Source organism: Corythoichthys intestinalis, chromosome 17 (genome assembly GCF_030265065.1).
Source record: "Corythoichthys intestinalis isolate RoL2023-P3 chromosome 17, ASM3026506v1, whole genome shotgun sequence".
Classification (NCBI taxonomy): Eukaryota; Metazoa; Chordata; class Actinopteri; order Syngnathiformes; family Syngnathidae; genus Corythoichthys; species Corythoichthys intestinalis.
The window spans coordinates 7,785,342-7,799,473 of NC_080411.1; the positions used below are offsets into that span (position 1 = coordinate 7,785,342).

Here is a 14,132-nt window from a genome sequence, read left to right on the forward strand (position 1 = left end):
TTTTGTTATGCAAGTTAGCCAATTGTTGTAAACATTAGCATTATATAGCATAGCTAGCGGACAAGTTAGCTAATTTTGCATGCCAATTTTGCATAGCAAAAGTCCGCTAGCTTAAATGCTATGTAATGCTAATGTTAAAAAATAATGGCTAAGTTGCATAACAAAAGTACACTAACTTAAATGCCATAGTATAATGCTAATGTTTACAACAACTGGCTAACTTGCATAGCAAAAGTCCGCTAGCTTAAATGCTATATAATGCTAATGTTTACGAGATCATTTCTGGTGCACACTAGAAACAATCTGGTGCGCACCAGATTGCTTAAATGTATTTTTTTTTTTCTGTCGATGTCACTTTAGGGGCTCCATAAAAACCAACCACCTAACTGCCTAAGTTAGTTTTATGGTTGTTTTTCTTCTAAAGTAAAACCAATGAAGCAATAATCCTTCAGTAAAGTGAATTTAGATAGTCTGTATCAAACTTTCTCCTTTTCTTTCCTACTTTTCCAATTATTCCTTTTCTCTCCTCTTGTCTTCCTTTTCTTGAAATTGTTCAGAAAATCAGGTGACCTTGAGGAAGAATTGAAAAATGTCACCAACAACTTGAAGTCACTGGAGGCTCAGGCAGAAAAGGTACAGAAGGTTCTTGGGACAAATATGCATCTCAAACTATCGGCCTTCCCGTGAAAGAGATATCAAAATTTTATAAATGTAAAATGAATTCAGCTTTTCTTTCCAGGAATAAATGTCACAAAAAACAGACTGTTAGATCAAAACCATGTCTTATATGTATCCCTTTCCAATGCTGTTAAATTTGAATAAATACATCGAACACACACACAAAAATTAATGTAAATAAGCTCCGCCTCTACTTCGCAGATTTTCAATTTTCACCTTTTTTTTAATGGTTACATCATCAATGAGATTTGTGATCACTGATCACGCCCCCCCAGAAGAGAAGAGGCCATTTAAGAACAAGCCATGGCATTGCATCCACTGTGTTTTTGCACATGCATGTACACGTACTTGTTATAATAGCACACATAAGTAAATGTACTTGTAGTACTAGTACACGCAAGTACACGTGTTTGTAGTACCAGTACACTCAAGTACAGGTACTTGTAGTACCAGCACACGCAAGTAAATATATTATAGTACCAGCAAATGAAAGTACACGTACTTGTAGTACTGGCATACGCAAGTACATGTACTCGTAGTTCTAGCACACGCAAGTACACGTATTTGTAGTACTAGCAAATGCAAGTACACGTACTCGTAGTTCTAGCACATGCAAGTACACGTACTCGTAGTTCTAGCACACGCAAGTACACGTACTCGTAGTTCTAGCACACGCAAGTACACGTAATCGTAGTACTAGCAAATGCAAGTACACGTACTTGTAGTTCTAGCACACGCAAGTACACGTACTCGTAGTACTAGCAAATGCAAGTACACGTACTCGTAGTACTAGCAAATGCAAGTACACGTACCTGTAGTTCTAGCACACGCAAGTACACGTACTCGTAGTTCTAGCACACGAAAATACACGTACTCGTAGTTCTAGCACATGCAAGTACACGTACTTGTAGTAGTAGCACACGCAAGTACACGTACTCGTAGTACTAGCACACGCAAGTACACGTACTCGTAGTTCTAGCATACGCAAGTACACGTACTCTCAGTACTAGCATACGCAAGTACACTTACTCTCAGTACAAGTACACGCAAGTACACGTACTCTCAGTACAAGCAAGTACAAGTATTTGTAGTACAAGCAAATGCAAGTACATGTACTTGCTGTACAAGTACACATAAGTACACATACCTATGGTACAAGTAACCCTAGTTGAGTACAGTTAATTGACTTTTAAAATGGGAATATCTTGTTTTAACCATTAATAACCGTTATGAAATAGTATTTCCAAAAATACAAAAGTGCAAATCTTCTATATTGTTCCTTTAAACAAAAGGGACAGTCTAACACGGAATTACCAGGAGCACCTCTTGTCCTACAAGTCTTTTATTAGCCTTGTAGCAACAACTACAGTATTTGCCTCACTGTTCCAATACTTTTGGAGTCTGGATTACAATGGAATTATTATGAGACCCTGTATAAAGATGGACAGAGAAAGAGAATGATTACATTAAGGAGGTTCTATTTATTTCAGAGTATAAGCACAGTAACACAAGACATGAACATTCACACATGATTCAACATGAATAAATAATGAACAGCTCTGTTGGAGGATTGATTAATTCATTTTGCTTTTGTCTTACACATTCTTTTAATAATGCAAATTATTTTTGTGAATTTTAGTACTCACAAAAGGAGGACAAATATGAAGAAGAAATTAAACTTCTTACTGACAAACTTAAAGAGGTAAGATTTCAATTCCACATTTGGTTTCTTTTGTCTTATTTTTACTGCTAGCTGGAATTCAGAAATGTACTAGTACATCAGACATCAGACATATTGCATTACTTTGTGTTCCAGGCTGAGACCCGAGCAGAGTTTGCGGAGCGCTCCGTGGCCAAGCTGGAGAAAACCATTGATGATCTGGAAGGTATTCTGTCATTTATTCTCTCCAGTATTATTAGTGCATAAACTAACTACCGGACTAGAAGAATGTGGCAGTGACAAAAACTTCCGGTGGCAGTAGAGGTTGATTGTCTCCCCAAGGGAGTAGTGATGGCCAAATAAGCTTCTTTTGAAGCAATGAAGCTTTGCAGCCAATTGGTTCAAAGCTTCATAGTGGTTCATTTGGTCTTATGACATTCTTATGGTGCCGCTGTCAAATCTGTCATATCTTTAGGAGTAAATATCCCATAATACAGTGAGGATAGCCACGGCTTATTGTCTAGTGTGGCTTATCTATGAACTAGGGCTGTCAAACGATTAAATTTTTAATTGAATTAATTACAGTTTAAAAATGAATTAATCGTAATTAATCACAATTCAAACCATCTATAAAATATGCCATATTTTTCTGTAAATTATTGTTGGAATGGAAAGATAAGACACAAAACGGATATATACATTCAACATACGGTACATAAGTACTGTATTTGTTTATTATAACAATAAATCAACAAGATGGCATTAACGTCATTAACATTCTCTTAAAGCGATCCATGGGTAGAAAGACTTGTAGTTCTTAAAAGATAAATGTTAGTACAAGTTATAGAAATGTTATATTAAAACCCCTCTTAATGTTTTCGTTTTATTGAAATTTGTAAAATTTTCAATCAAAAAATAAACTAGTAGCTCGCCATTGTTGATGTCAATAATAACACCATGCTCACTCATGGTGTAACACATAAAATCAGTTGGACCCAAGCGCCAGCAGAGGGCGCCAAACACCAAAAACCAAGTAACAAGTAGAGATGTCCCGATCGATCGGGCCGATCACGTCATTTTCAAAGTATCGGAATCGGCAAAAAAATATCGGCCATGCCTTTTTTTAATATATACAGAATATATTTTTTAATTAAATCGTTTTCTAATTGTATTTAACACTCATCCAGAGTCTTTAGTTTAGGTTTAAGGTCGGGTTATCAAATTTATCCCGATAACGGCGGTGATTAATTTTTTAAAAGATGTATCACGTTAAAATATTTAAAGCAATTAACGCATGCGCTGCACGACCCACTCACGCATTGTCGCGCTCAATCTGTAATGGCGCCGTTTTACCTACATCTAGAGATAAAAGGCAGCGTAATATGAGGAGAGTGAATTTTGGCAGCCTTTGGAGCCTTTTTTTGATTGCCTAAAGCCTTACAATCCCTCTCCCTATGATTAGAAATATCATGGGAAGCAATGTGGGGAAGCAAGGTAGCAATTGATCTTTTTCTTAACACCTTATGTTATTTCCCAATGCAGAGAAGATATTATTATCAATTGGTAGCACTACGCACAGTCATGGTTCCACTTCCCATCATGCATTTGAGCATGGCTACAGTATCATTTACTGAAAGCTCAACAAATACACTAGATGGCAATATTTAGTCACAATATACAAAGTCACAAGTCTTTCTATCCGTGGATCCCTCTCACAGAAAGAATGTTAATCATGTAAATGCCATCTTGAGGATTTATTGTCATAAAAACCAAATACAGTACTTATGTACTGTATGTTGAATGTATATATTCGTCCGAATATTATTCATTTTTTTCTTAATGCATTGCCAAAATGTATATGATTGGGAAAAATTATCGGGAATGATTGGAATTGAATCGGGAGCAAAAAAAAAGCAATCGGATCAGGAAATATCGGGATCGGCAGATACTCAAACTAAAACGATCGGGATCGGATCAGGAGCAAAAAAACATGATCGGAACAACCCTAGTAACAAGCGAACATTAAACTGTACTGTCATTTTAATCTGTTTGAGTGGGACATGTGCGTTTATTGCGTCAAACATATTAACGTGATTAATTTAAAAAATTGATTACCGCACGTTAACGCGATAATTTTGACAGCCCTACAACAGATGCTGTTTTCATGTCAAATTTGGCGGGTTGCGGCTTATAGTCAGGTGCAGTCCAACATTTACAGTAGTTAATTGATTAATCGACTACTAAAATAATCAATAGCTGCAGCCCTAGTGTCCACCATTGCTGCTTGAGGCTGTAGCACGATTGGGAAGCACTGAATTTAGCAGTGTGTAAGGTACACACATAGCCATACTTAGTGCCTAGCAATGACTACTGCCATCAGGCAAGCCTCCACTTGAAAACAAAGTCAAGCTAAATTCTCAGTAATTCATTTTTGTAAATTAATTCACTGCCAATTCAATCCTTTTGAATTAGGAAATATGAAAGTGAATGGTCACTAAGTCAGCAATGAGCTCATCTCTGTTACTCGACGAGCCATAGTTTCAGAAAAGCCTTGAAGTTTACATGTGATGACCTCTGAGTGACATTAAAATTCCATCGTTAGCATGCAATCATGTTGCTCAAACAATTACAGGACGGCACCCAGGAAGTAGGACGTCTCCTTTTCCCATCTCGTTTTCGCTAAATTTCTCTGTATCCTGTCTGGCATTGTGTGTGTGTTTGTGTGTCCTCCTGCAGATGAAGTGTATGCTCAGAAGCTGAAGGGCAAGGCTCTCAGTGAGGAGCTGGACCTAGCCCTCAATGATATGACTACACTGTAGAAGCTCTCCTTTCTTCTCCTTCCTGTTTCGACTCCTCTTTGCCTGCTTGCTGCTGTTTTACTGCATTCCACTGTGGTATTATCAGCTGGAAATGTAATGTTCACACTTTGTTGCGCTGCTGGGTCAGTCAACCCTTTGAACGTAGGTTACAGCTCACCCAGTCAGTGCAAAGTGTTTTGCTGAAGTCACACTACTCCCACTCGTTTCCTCTGTTGAAATTCAGGCAAAACACTTGCAACGCTGCATTGTAATAAATGTATTTAAACTCACTTCTGCCTCCATTGTACTTCCAGTCTTTTACTTTTACTCTCTTCACTATTTTTAGCTACGATTTCTCAAAGATGTTTGCTCTTTTCTGTTTTTCTTTCAATCAACTTTTTTATCCACATTGCATGCAGCACTTTTTTCCTGTGCGACTTGATTTTTGCTTAAATGCACAACTCAATTCTGACGTGAGGATATGGAATTGGCTTAATTATACTAGTATAATTGTTCAAATCTGAGAAATGTGTACATTTAAGCAACAGCTCCACCAATCTCTGAAGTAGGTAGGTTACAGTCTACCTGGTTTGCACTCTCCAGACAATAGTGTAAAAGGTCCATGCTTTCAAACAAATTACTTCAAATTAACTGTAAATGCAAATGCAAAGTTTATTCCTTTTTCTTCCTGATGTCAAAGCTGCTGCTTGCGTCCATGTCCTTAACTTTAAATCAAAGAAAATCCTTTGTTCAATTTAAAGATGCACGATAATATCGGCTACCTTTTAGCCAGACTGCCGGAATTGTGCCCGCCGAACCCGCGCTTGCGCAGCTCCAACGATCCGGGCCGGCAGAACACCGACAACCCGGCCAAAAGGCCAAACTCCACACGTTCACCTAATAAGCGGATTTTAAGGGTGGGCCAGGCCCCCTCGGTGGCCGAAAAGTGTCATTGCATGTAATTGACTTTCCTATATATATATATATGAAAGTTAAATAAAACTGCAGCAAAAATGAAATTACAACAACAACAAAAAATTCATAATAGGTCAAAATTATTTTTCCAGCACCTGAGACAGTCATTTGATTTGCATATAATTTAATATACCGTATATGAGAAAAAGAAAAATTTAATGATTTTTTTTTTTCTTTGAATTTTTTTTTTTTTTTTTTTTTTTTAAAGCAACTTTTTGGGGGATTGAATGATTTAGACACAAATGTCCTAATCATAATATAGCCCAAACACAAAAAGGATTGCTTCAATCAAAGAAAACTTTTTCAATGAGAAATGAAGTGTTCAAAATTCCAAACTTTTCAATCTCAAATATTTTTTCGCATTCAAAAACTTTTTTCTATGATTAAAGTTTTTCTTTTTTTGATTCAAACCCTTTTCCCTTTTGAAAATCTATATTTTATGAAGCAACTTATTTTTTGGATTGAATAATACAGAGAGAAAAAAAAAAAGAAAATCACATTGTTTGATTTATAAAGAATTTATTTGCAAATCATGATGGAAAATAAGTGTTTGGTCAATATTAAAAGTTCACCTCAACACTTTGTTATGTACCCTTTGTTGGCAATTACGGAGGCCAAACGTTTTCTGTAACTCTTCACAACTTTTCACACACTGTTGTTGGTATTTTGGCCCATTCCTCCATGCAGATCTCCTCTAGAGCAGTGATGTTTTGGGGCTGTCATTGGGCAACAAAACTGTACATGACCACCATTGTCAGTGAAAAAAATGGTCAGTTTCACCACGGACATTTGGAAAAGTGATGTCAGTCAAGTAAGCATGCTTGATTTCAACATGCACCAAACCAAGTCATTCAGTCAATCAGTAATGCATTCAGTACACTGCAAATTTAAAACGTCTTAATCAGATTACTTTTCTTAAATCTAGTTCAATATGTTTTAAGTGTAAAGACAAGTTAGCAGATGAATGCGACAGCTTATTCCACTTACTTGAAGTCAATAGAACCACGTTTTTATTAAGCCCATACATCTAAAACATGGGTCATTTTTCACCTAATCAAGAAAAAAATGCTTTCATATAATGTTTTGAACCATATCTACTCTTGAATAAAAAACATTTATGACAAGTTTTTTTTAGGATTAAATATAATTATTGCTTAAATAAGGCTGTTAAGCTTATTTTCAGCTAGCTATTTTTATTATTGCAAAAAATCTGAGTAAAATTTACTTAAAACGCTGGCAGATAATTTCATTTATTTACACTGAAAACAAGGAAATGTAGCTGTTTTTAAGGTGGTGTGTTTTTGCAGTGTAATAATGTTATACAGTTGTAGTCAAAGTTTACATACACTTGTGAAGAACATAATGTCATGGCTCTCTTGAGTTTCCAGTTATTTCTACAACTCTGATTTTTCTCCGATAGAGTGATTGGAACAGATACTTCTTTGTCACAAAAAACATTCATGAAGTTTGGTTCTTTTATGACTTTATTATGGGTTAACAGAAAAAGTGATCAAATCTGCTGGGTCAAAAATACATACAGCAACACGAATTAGCAATTTCTTGTGAGTGATTATTGACTTGAACAATCATTGACTTGAACAAGTCACTTGGAGCCATTTCAAAGCAGCTGCAGGTCCCAAGAGCAACAGTGCAAACAATTGCTTGTAAGTATAAAGTGCATGGCACTGTTTTGTCACTGCTACGATGAGGAAGAAAACGCAAGCTATCACCTGCTGCTGAGAGAAAATTGGTCAGGAGGGTGAAGATTCAACTGAGAATCACCAAAAAGCAGATCTGCCGAGAATTAGAAGCTGCTGGAACACAGGTGTCAGTGTCCACAGTCAAGCGTGTTTTGCATCTCCATGGACTCAGAGGCTGCCGTGCAAGAAGGAAGCCCTTGCTCCAAAAGCGGCACCTTAAGGCTCGACTGAAGTTTGCTGCTGATCACATGGACAAAGATAAGACCTTCTGGAGGAAAGTTCTGTGGTCAGACGAAACAAAAATCGAGCTGTTTGGCCACAATATCCAGCAATATGTTTGGAGGAGAAAAGGTGAGGCCTTTAACCCCAAGTAAACCATGCCTACCGTCAAGCACGGTGGCGGTAGTATTATGCTGTGGGGCTGTTTTGTGGCCAATGGAACAGGTGCTTTACAGAGAGTAAATGGGATAATGAAGAAGGAGGATTACCTTCAAATTCTTCAAGATAACCTAACGTCATCAGCCCGAAGATTGGGTCTTGGGCGCAGTCGGGTGTTCCAACAGGACAATGACCCCAAACACACATCAAAAGTGGTAATGGAATGGCTAAATCAGGCTAGAATTAAGGTTTTCGAATGGCCTTCCCAAAGTCCTGACTTGAACTTGTGGACAATGCTGAGGAAACAAGTCCATGTCAGAAAGCCATCAAATTTAACTGAACTGCACCAATTCTGTCAAGAGGAGTGGTCAAAGATTCAACCAGAAGCTTGCCAGAAGCTTGTGGATGGCTACCAAAAGCGCCTAATTGAAGTGAAAATGGCCAAGGGACATGTTACCAAATATTAGCGCTGCTGTATGTATATTTTTGACCCAGCAGATTTGATCACTTTTTTCTGTTCACCCATAATAAAGTCATAAAAGAACCAAACTTCATGAATGTTTTTTGTGACAAAGAAGTATCTGTTCCAATCACTCTATCAGAGAAAAATCAAGAGTTGTAGAAATAACTGGAAACTCAAGAGAGCCATGACATTATGTTCTTCACAAGTGTATGTCAACTTTTGACCACAACTGTATATATTAGGAATGGCTTACTTTTAAAGGCATTTTTGGGGATTTAGGTATCTGTACGTAATTGTCGCCAAAAGTTTACCATTACACAATGTCAGACAATCTGTCATTGTTTAGATGTTGGAATTTACTACTTTTTCACATTTGGTGCGGAAAAAAGAGCAATAAATTCTATTTTTGCACAGTAATATTTGCTCTTGTGTATACTTTAAAAATTTACATACAGTATATTTTATAATAGCATTATCGGCTTGACATTATCGGTTATCGACTGGAACGAGGAGGAATATTGGTAATTGGTATCTGTTGAAAACTATTATCGTGCATCACAAGTTCAAAATCATATGCGGAGTTTGAGGAGAGGAGCCTGGTGGCTGAAAAATATCATTGCATATCATTGACTTTCCTATACAGGAAGCCCCTGGGTTACTAACGAGTTACCTACGCTGGCGACGTAACCTGAATTTCCACATGAATTGGAATTAACCCTTTAAGTACCCCTAAATACCACCTACATCTCAAAATAACTATCCAAAAACATGTGTTATACGTCGTTGTACTGTCCTCGCCAAGACGTTGGAGCTAAGTCCTAGCTAGACAGCGAGCTAATCTCCGAAATGACGATGACAGACCTGAGTTTTAGTCGACGTAATCTCATACAAATTTCATCTAGTTTTAATCGAGTTACTAAGAATCTTTTCGTCTGTAATACAGGTAGTCCCCGGTTAAAGAACGAGTTCCGTTCCTGCGCAGGCGACGTAACCCGGATTTCCACGCAAGTCGGACTTAACCCTTTAAGTACCCCAAAATATCCCCTAAATCGCCAAATCAATGACTATCCAAAAACATATTATACGTCATTGTACTGTCCCCGCCAAGACGCTGGAGCTGAGTCCTAGCTAGACAGTGAACTAAGCTCTGAAATTACAATGCCAGACGTCCTTGTGGTTTGTTGACTTTATTCATCTGCTCACAGCATCAACACTTGCAGAATGACACTAAAATGAAATTCAATAAAATCAGGCTAATCTTCAATAACAGCAATTAAAATTTGTGTCTGCAAGTAGCTGCTGATACAGCAATAATCAACGATTAGCATGTATCAGTTAGCGTCCGCACATCATCAAAAACAATCACATAAACTTGCCTTAAAGAGCATACGACAGGAGAAAAAAAAAGTCTTAAATGGCATTATTATGTGAATCAGAATCATATTTTGAGACGATTCAACTATGTACAACAATTTAGCAAAGCGCAGATGACGAGAAATTAGTCTTTTAATCTGCCGGTTAGTCACGCCTACCATTATAGGGCTTTAGCGTCCCCAACAGGTGGATGACGTCAGCGGTAGACTGGGCTCATCGGTTTTACTATTCAGCCCATTGAGCTGCAAAACGTTATTGTTTCTCTTTACTTCAATATTTTTACAGGATATTCTTTTTATCCAAGTATTTTCCCCAATTGCTAAATAAATGGCATGGTCATGACAAATAACAGTCTTGTGCTAAATGGAATATGAAATAATAAAAATGCATTTATTCAGGACGACATGGCAAAATTACTCCATAATGGTCAAAACTGTCGACTTCACCTTTACTGTCGCACCTCCCGAACGATATTTTATGACACCTAAATCGGACATATGTCATTTCCCTTCCCCGGCTTCGGAGAATGTAAACAAACCAAAAGGCGTGACAGCTAGCCGACATGCTAACCCGAACCGAGTGATGTTTCAAAGTCTTCCAAGCGGAAAATCACACATAACTAGCCTGGATTATTTGACATGGCGACTGGGCTGTCGATTGTCTTTGCGGATCGGCAAACCGCCCGGCGGAGAGCAATTTACAATTCGTTCCCCGGAGGAGGGTGGCTGCAGTTGTTGTGCAGCTAACGTGCTGCTAATGTGCATGAGGAGAGCTTTTTACATGCCTATCAATGATCAAATGTAAGTAGTCCTTTATTTAAAGAAAGTTTGTAGTGTTTACTTTGTAATAGCTGTATGAATATTTGACATAATACTAAACAAGATGTTTACTCACTTCCTCGTAAGTCCAATGGTCCCACAACAGGGCTTGTTTTGGCCAATATCCACGGTGGATGAGGACCTTTTGAAACTCCAAAAAGGCGAATACACCTCTCCCTCATACAGAATGATTTTTCTGCAGCCGTTTGGCTGGCGTGATGCGAAAAATAAACGTATTAATCCGCAAAATCAGCTGAATCCTTCGTCCTCATACACAACAGTACGCTATATAGTGAAGAGGACGCCTTCTAACGTACACGTCACAGCGCCCTCCTCCTCAATGCAAGACCGAAGCCGGAAGTCACTCATTTTCATGGCGCGGGATTAAAAAAACTAAATAAATATAGCGATCGCTTCCACACACATCCAAGCGGTCCATATCATTCAGGAGTATAAAATATGCGTGCATTATGAAATAAACATGTTTTTTCATGTCACATGCACTTTAAGTATTCAACCACAATTGAAAACCTACAATAGGGGATATATAGAGCCGTCGCCTCTGGATGCTTCACAAGCAACAAAGTCCGCGCAGCCTGTCACCTCTTCACTCGGCTGCTTCCTCATGTGTGCGTGTGGCGTGAGGGGTGAACGGGTGTGAAAATGCTTTCGCGTCGCGGAAGTACAACCTGCTCAACGCTTTCTGCACCAAAATAAAAGCATGTATGACAAAAAAACGACGAGACACAGGCGTCGTAAAGTTGAAATCGCGTAAGTCGGGTTTGTCGTAACCTGGGGACTACCTGTACTTCGATTCTGACGTCGTTGTTCCCCTTAGATAACATTTCACCAAGTTAAAACATGATTTAAGGAAAGTGTCATGAAAATATACTAAATTGCGGTCAGTTAAAGGTGTCTTGAATTGGAATTCTGACTGTGAAGTGTGCCTGGCAAGGTCTTGCATGGTAGCTACACTGCCCGCTGGTGTTAGGGCTGCCACAAACATGTAGTGACGCTTCTTTGAATATATTAAAACTCATCTCATTTAATTTTGAAATATGTGTGTTCTGAAATGTATGTGTGCATTTTTAATCTGCAGAAAAGCTGGCCCAGGCCAAAGAGGAAAACCTCGACATGCATCAGGTGTTGGACCAAACCCTTCTGGAGCTCAACAATCTATAATGACATTTTCTCAACCGCAACTCATTCTGTACAATGGAATCTCATTTTAACATCAATGCGCATTATCTAGATGTACACGGAGACTACTTTAGGAGATCATGAAGTATTGATTTCTACAAAAAAAAAAAAAAAAAAAGAAACACTCCCCTCATAATGTTGGATTTGTGTGTGCAACAATATACAGTGGGGCAAATAAGTATTTAGTCAACCACCAATTGTGCAAGCTCTCCTACTTGAAAATATTAGCGAGGCCTGTAATTGTCAACATGGGTAAACCTCAACCATGACAGACAGAATGTGGAAAAAAAACAGAATATCACATTATTTGATTTTTAAATAATTTATTTCCAAATTAGAGTGGAAAATAAGTATTTGGTCACCTACAAACAAATAAGATTTCTGGCTGTCAAAGAGGTCTAACTTTTTCTAACGAGGTCTAACGAGGCTCCACTCGTTACCTATACTAATGGCACCTGTTTTAACTCATTATTGGTATAAAAGACACCTGTCCAAAACCTCAGTCAGTCACACTCCAAACTCCACTATGGCCAAGACCAAAGAACTGTCGAAGGACACCAAAGACAAAATTGTAGACCTGCAGCTAGCTGGGAAGACTGAATCTGAATGAATGAATGAATGAATGCTTTATTTGGACATTAGAAAAAAAAATAGACAAACAAAACAAACGAAAAACAAAATGAATTTTTTTTTCTTTTCTTTTTTATTTAAAAATCAGGACCAATGATATTCTCGAGATAACAGAAACAATAGTTAAGACAATAATAATAATGATAATAATAAACAAGATCAGAATTTATTCATTGTGTCCAAAAAGGAGTAGGATGAAGCATTTGCTTATTAAAACCTACCCCCCCTTTCTATTCCTTAATTATATCTGTCGCCCTATGTAACTAGTCCTCATATTAACAATGAAATAAACTAAATAACCATATACATAAGATGCAAGATAAACAAAAATAAACAGGACCTAGCCAATAACAGATATGTGAAAACCCCCTATAATTTAACCCCTTCCTCTTCCCTATACCCAGTGAAAACCATGTGCTTGTACCACTTCCTAAACTGGGTCATTCTTGGACATTGCTTGAGCCCTTCATCTAGTTTATTCCACAGCTTCACTCCACAAACTGAAACACAAAAACTTTTTAATGTAGTTCGTACCCTCTGATGCTGTAAGTGACGCTCCCCCCTCAAACTGTATTGTCCTTCTCTGTTAAAAAATAATTTCTGTATATTGCCAGGAAGTGTGAAGCCTTATACATTAGCTGAGCTGTTTGAAAATGAACCAAGTCCATGAATTTTAATGCTCCGGAATTTAAAAATAATATATTTGTATGATCCCTATAACCAGCATTATTTACAATTCTTATGGCTCTTTTTTGTAAAATGGATAGTGAATTTATTGTACATTTATAAGTATTACCCCAGACTTCTGCACAGTAGTGTAAATATGGCAGGATTAAAGAACAGTAAAGTATGTGGAGTGATTTATGGTCAAGACTGTGTTTTGCTTTACTCAGGAATTTACTCAGAACTTTAATCTGCAATAGGTAAAACGCTTGATGTAAAGAAATCAACTGTGGGAGCAATTATTAGAAAATTGAAGACATACAGTACAAGACCACTGATAATCTCCCTCGATCTGGGGCTCCGTGCAAGATATCACCCCGTGGCGTCGAAATGATAACAAGAACAGTGAGCAAACATCCCAGAACGACGTGGGGGGACCTAGTGAATGATCTACAGAGAGCTGGGACCACAGTAACAAAGGCTACTATCAGTAACACAATGCGCCGCCAGGAACTCAAATCCTGCACTGCCAGACGTGTCCCCCTGCTGAAGCCAGTACACGTCCATGCCCGTCTGCGTTTCGCTAGAGAGCATTTGGATGATCAAGAAGACGACTGGGAGAATGTGTTATGGTCAGATGAAACCAAAATAGAACTTTTTGGTAGAAACACAGGTTCTCGTGTTTGGAGGAGAAAGAACACTGAATTGCACCATACCCACTGTGAAGCATGGGGGTGGAAACATCATGCTTTGGGGCTGTTTTTCTGCAAAGGGACCAGGACGAATGATCTGTGT

The 14,132-nt window shown here is 38.1% G+C and overlaps 1 protein-coding gene across 3 annotated transcripts in view; it reads left to right on the top strand.

Annotated features, from left to right (window-relative positions):
- Positions 1–12,166, top strand: part of tpm2 (tropomyosin 2 (beta)) — a 31,773-nt gene extending 19,607 nt beyond the window's left edge. The window contains exons 6-10 of one of the 3 annotated variants that reach the window (XM_057819275.1): positions 558–633; positions 2,318–2,380; positions 2,495–2,564; positions 5,075–5,153; positions 11,944–12,166. In XM_057819275.1, the coding sequence (XP_057675258.1) occupies positions 558–633; positions 2,318–2,380; positions 2,495–2,564; positions 5,075–5,153; positions 11,944–12,076 (421 nt within the window). In that variant the 3' untranslated portion in view covers positions 12,077–12,166. The remainder of the gene's footprint in view (positions 1–557; positions 634–2,317; positions 2,381–2,494; positions 2,565–5,074; positions 5,154–11,943) is intronic. The other 2 variants (XM_057819276.1, XM_057819277.1) reach the window with 2 other exon arrangements.
- The last annotated feature ends 1,966 nt before the right edge of the window (positions 12,167–14,132 follow it).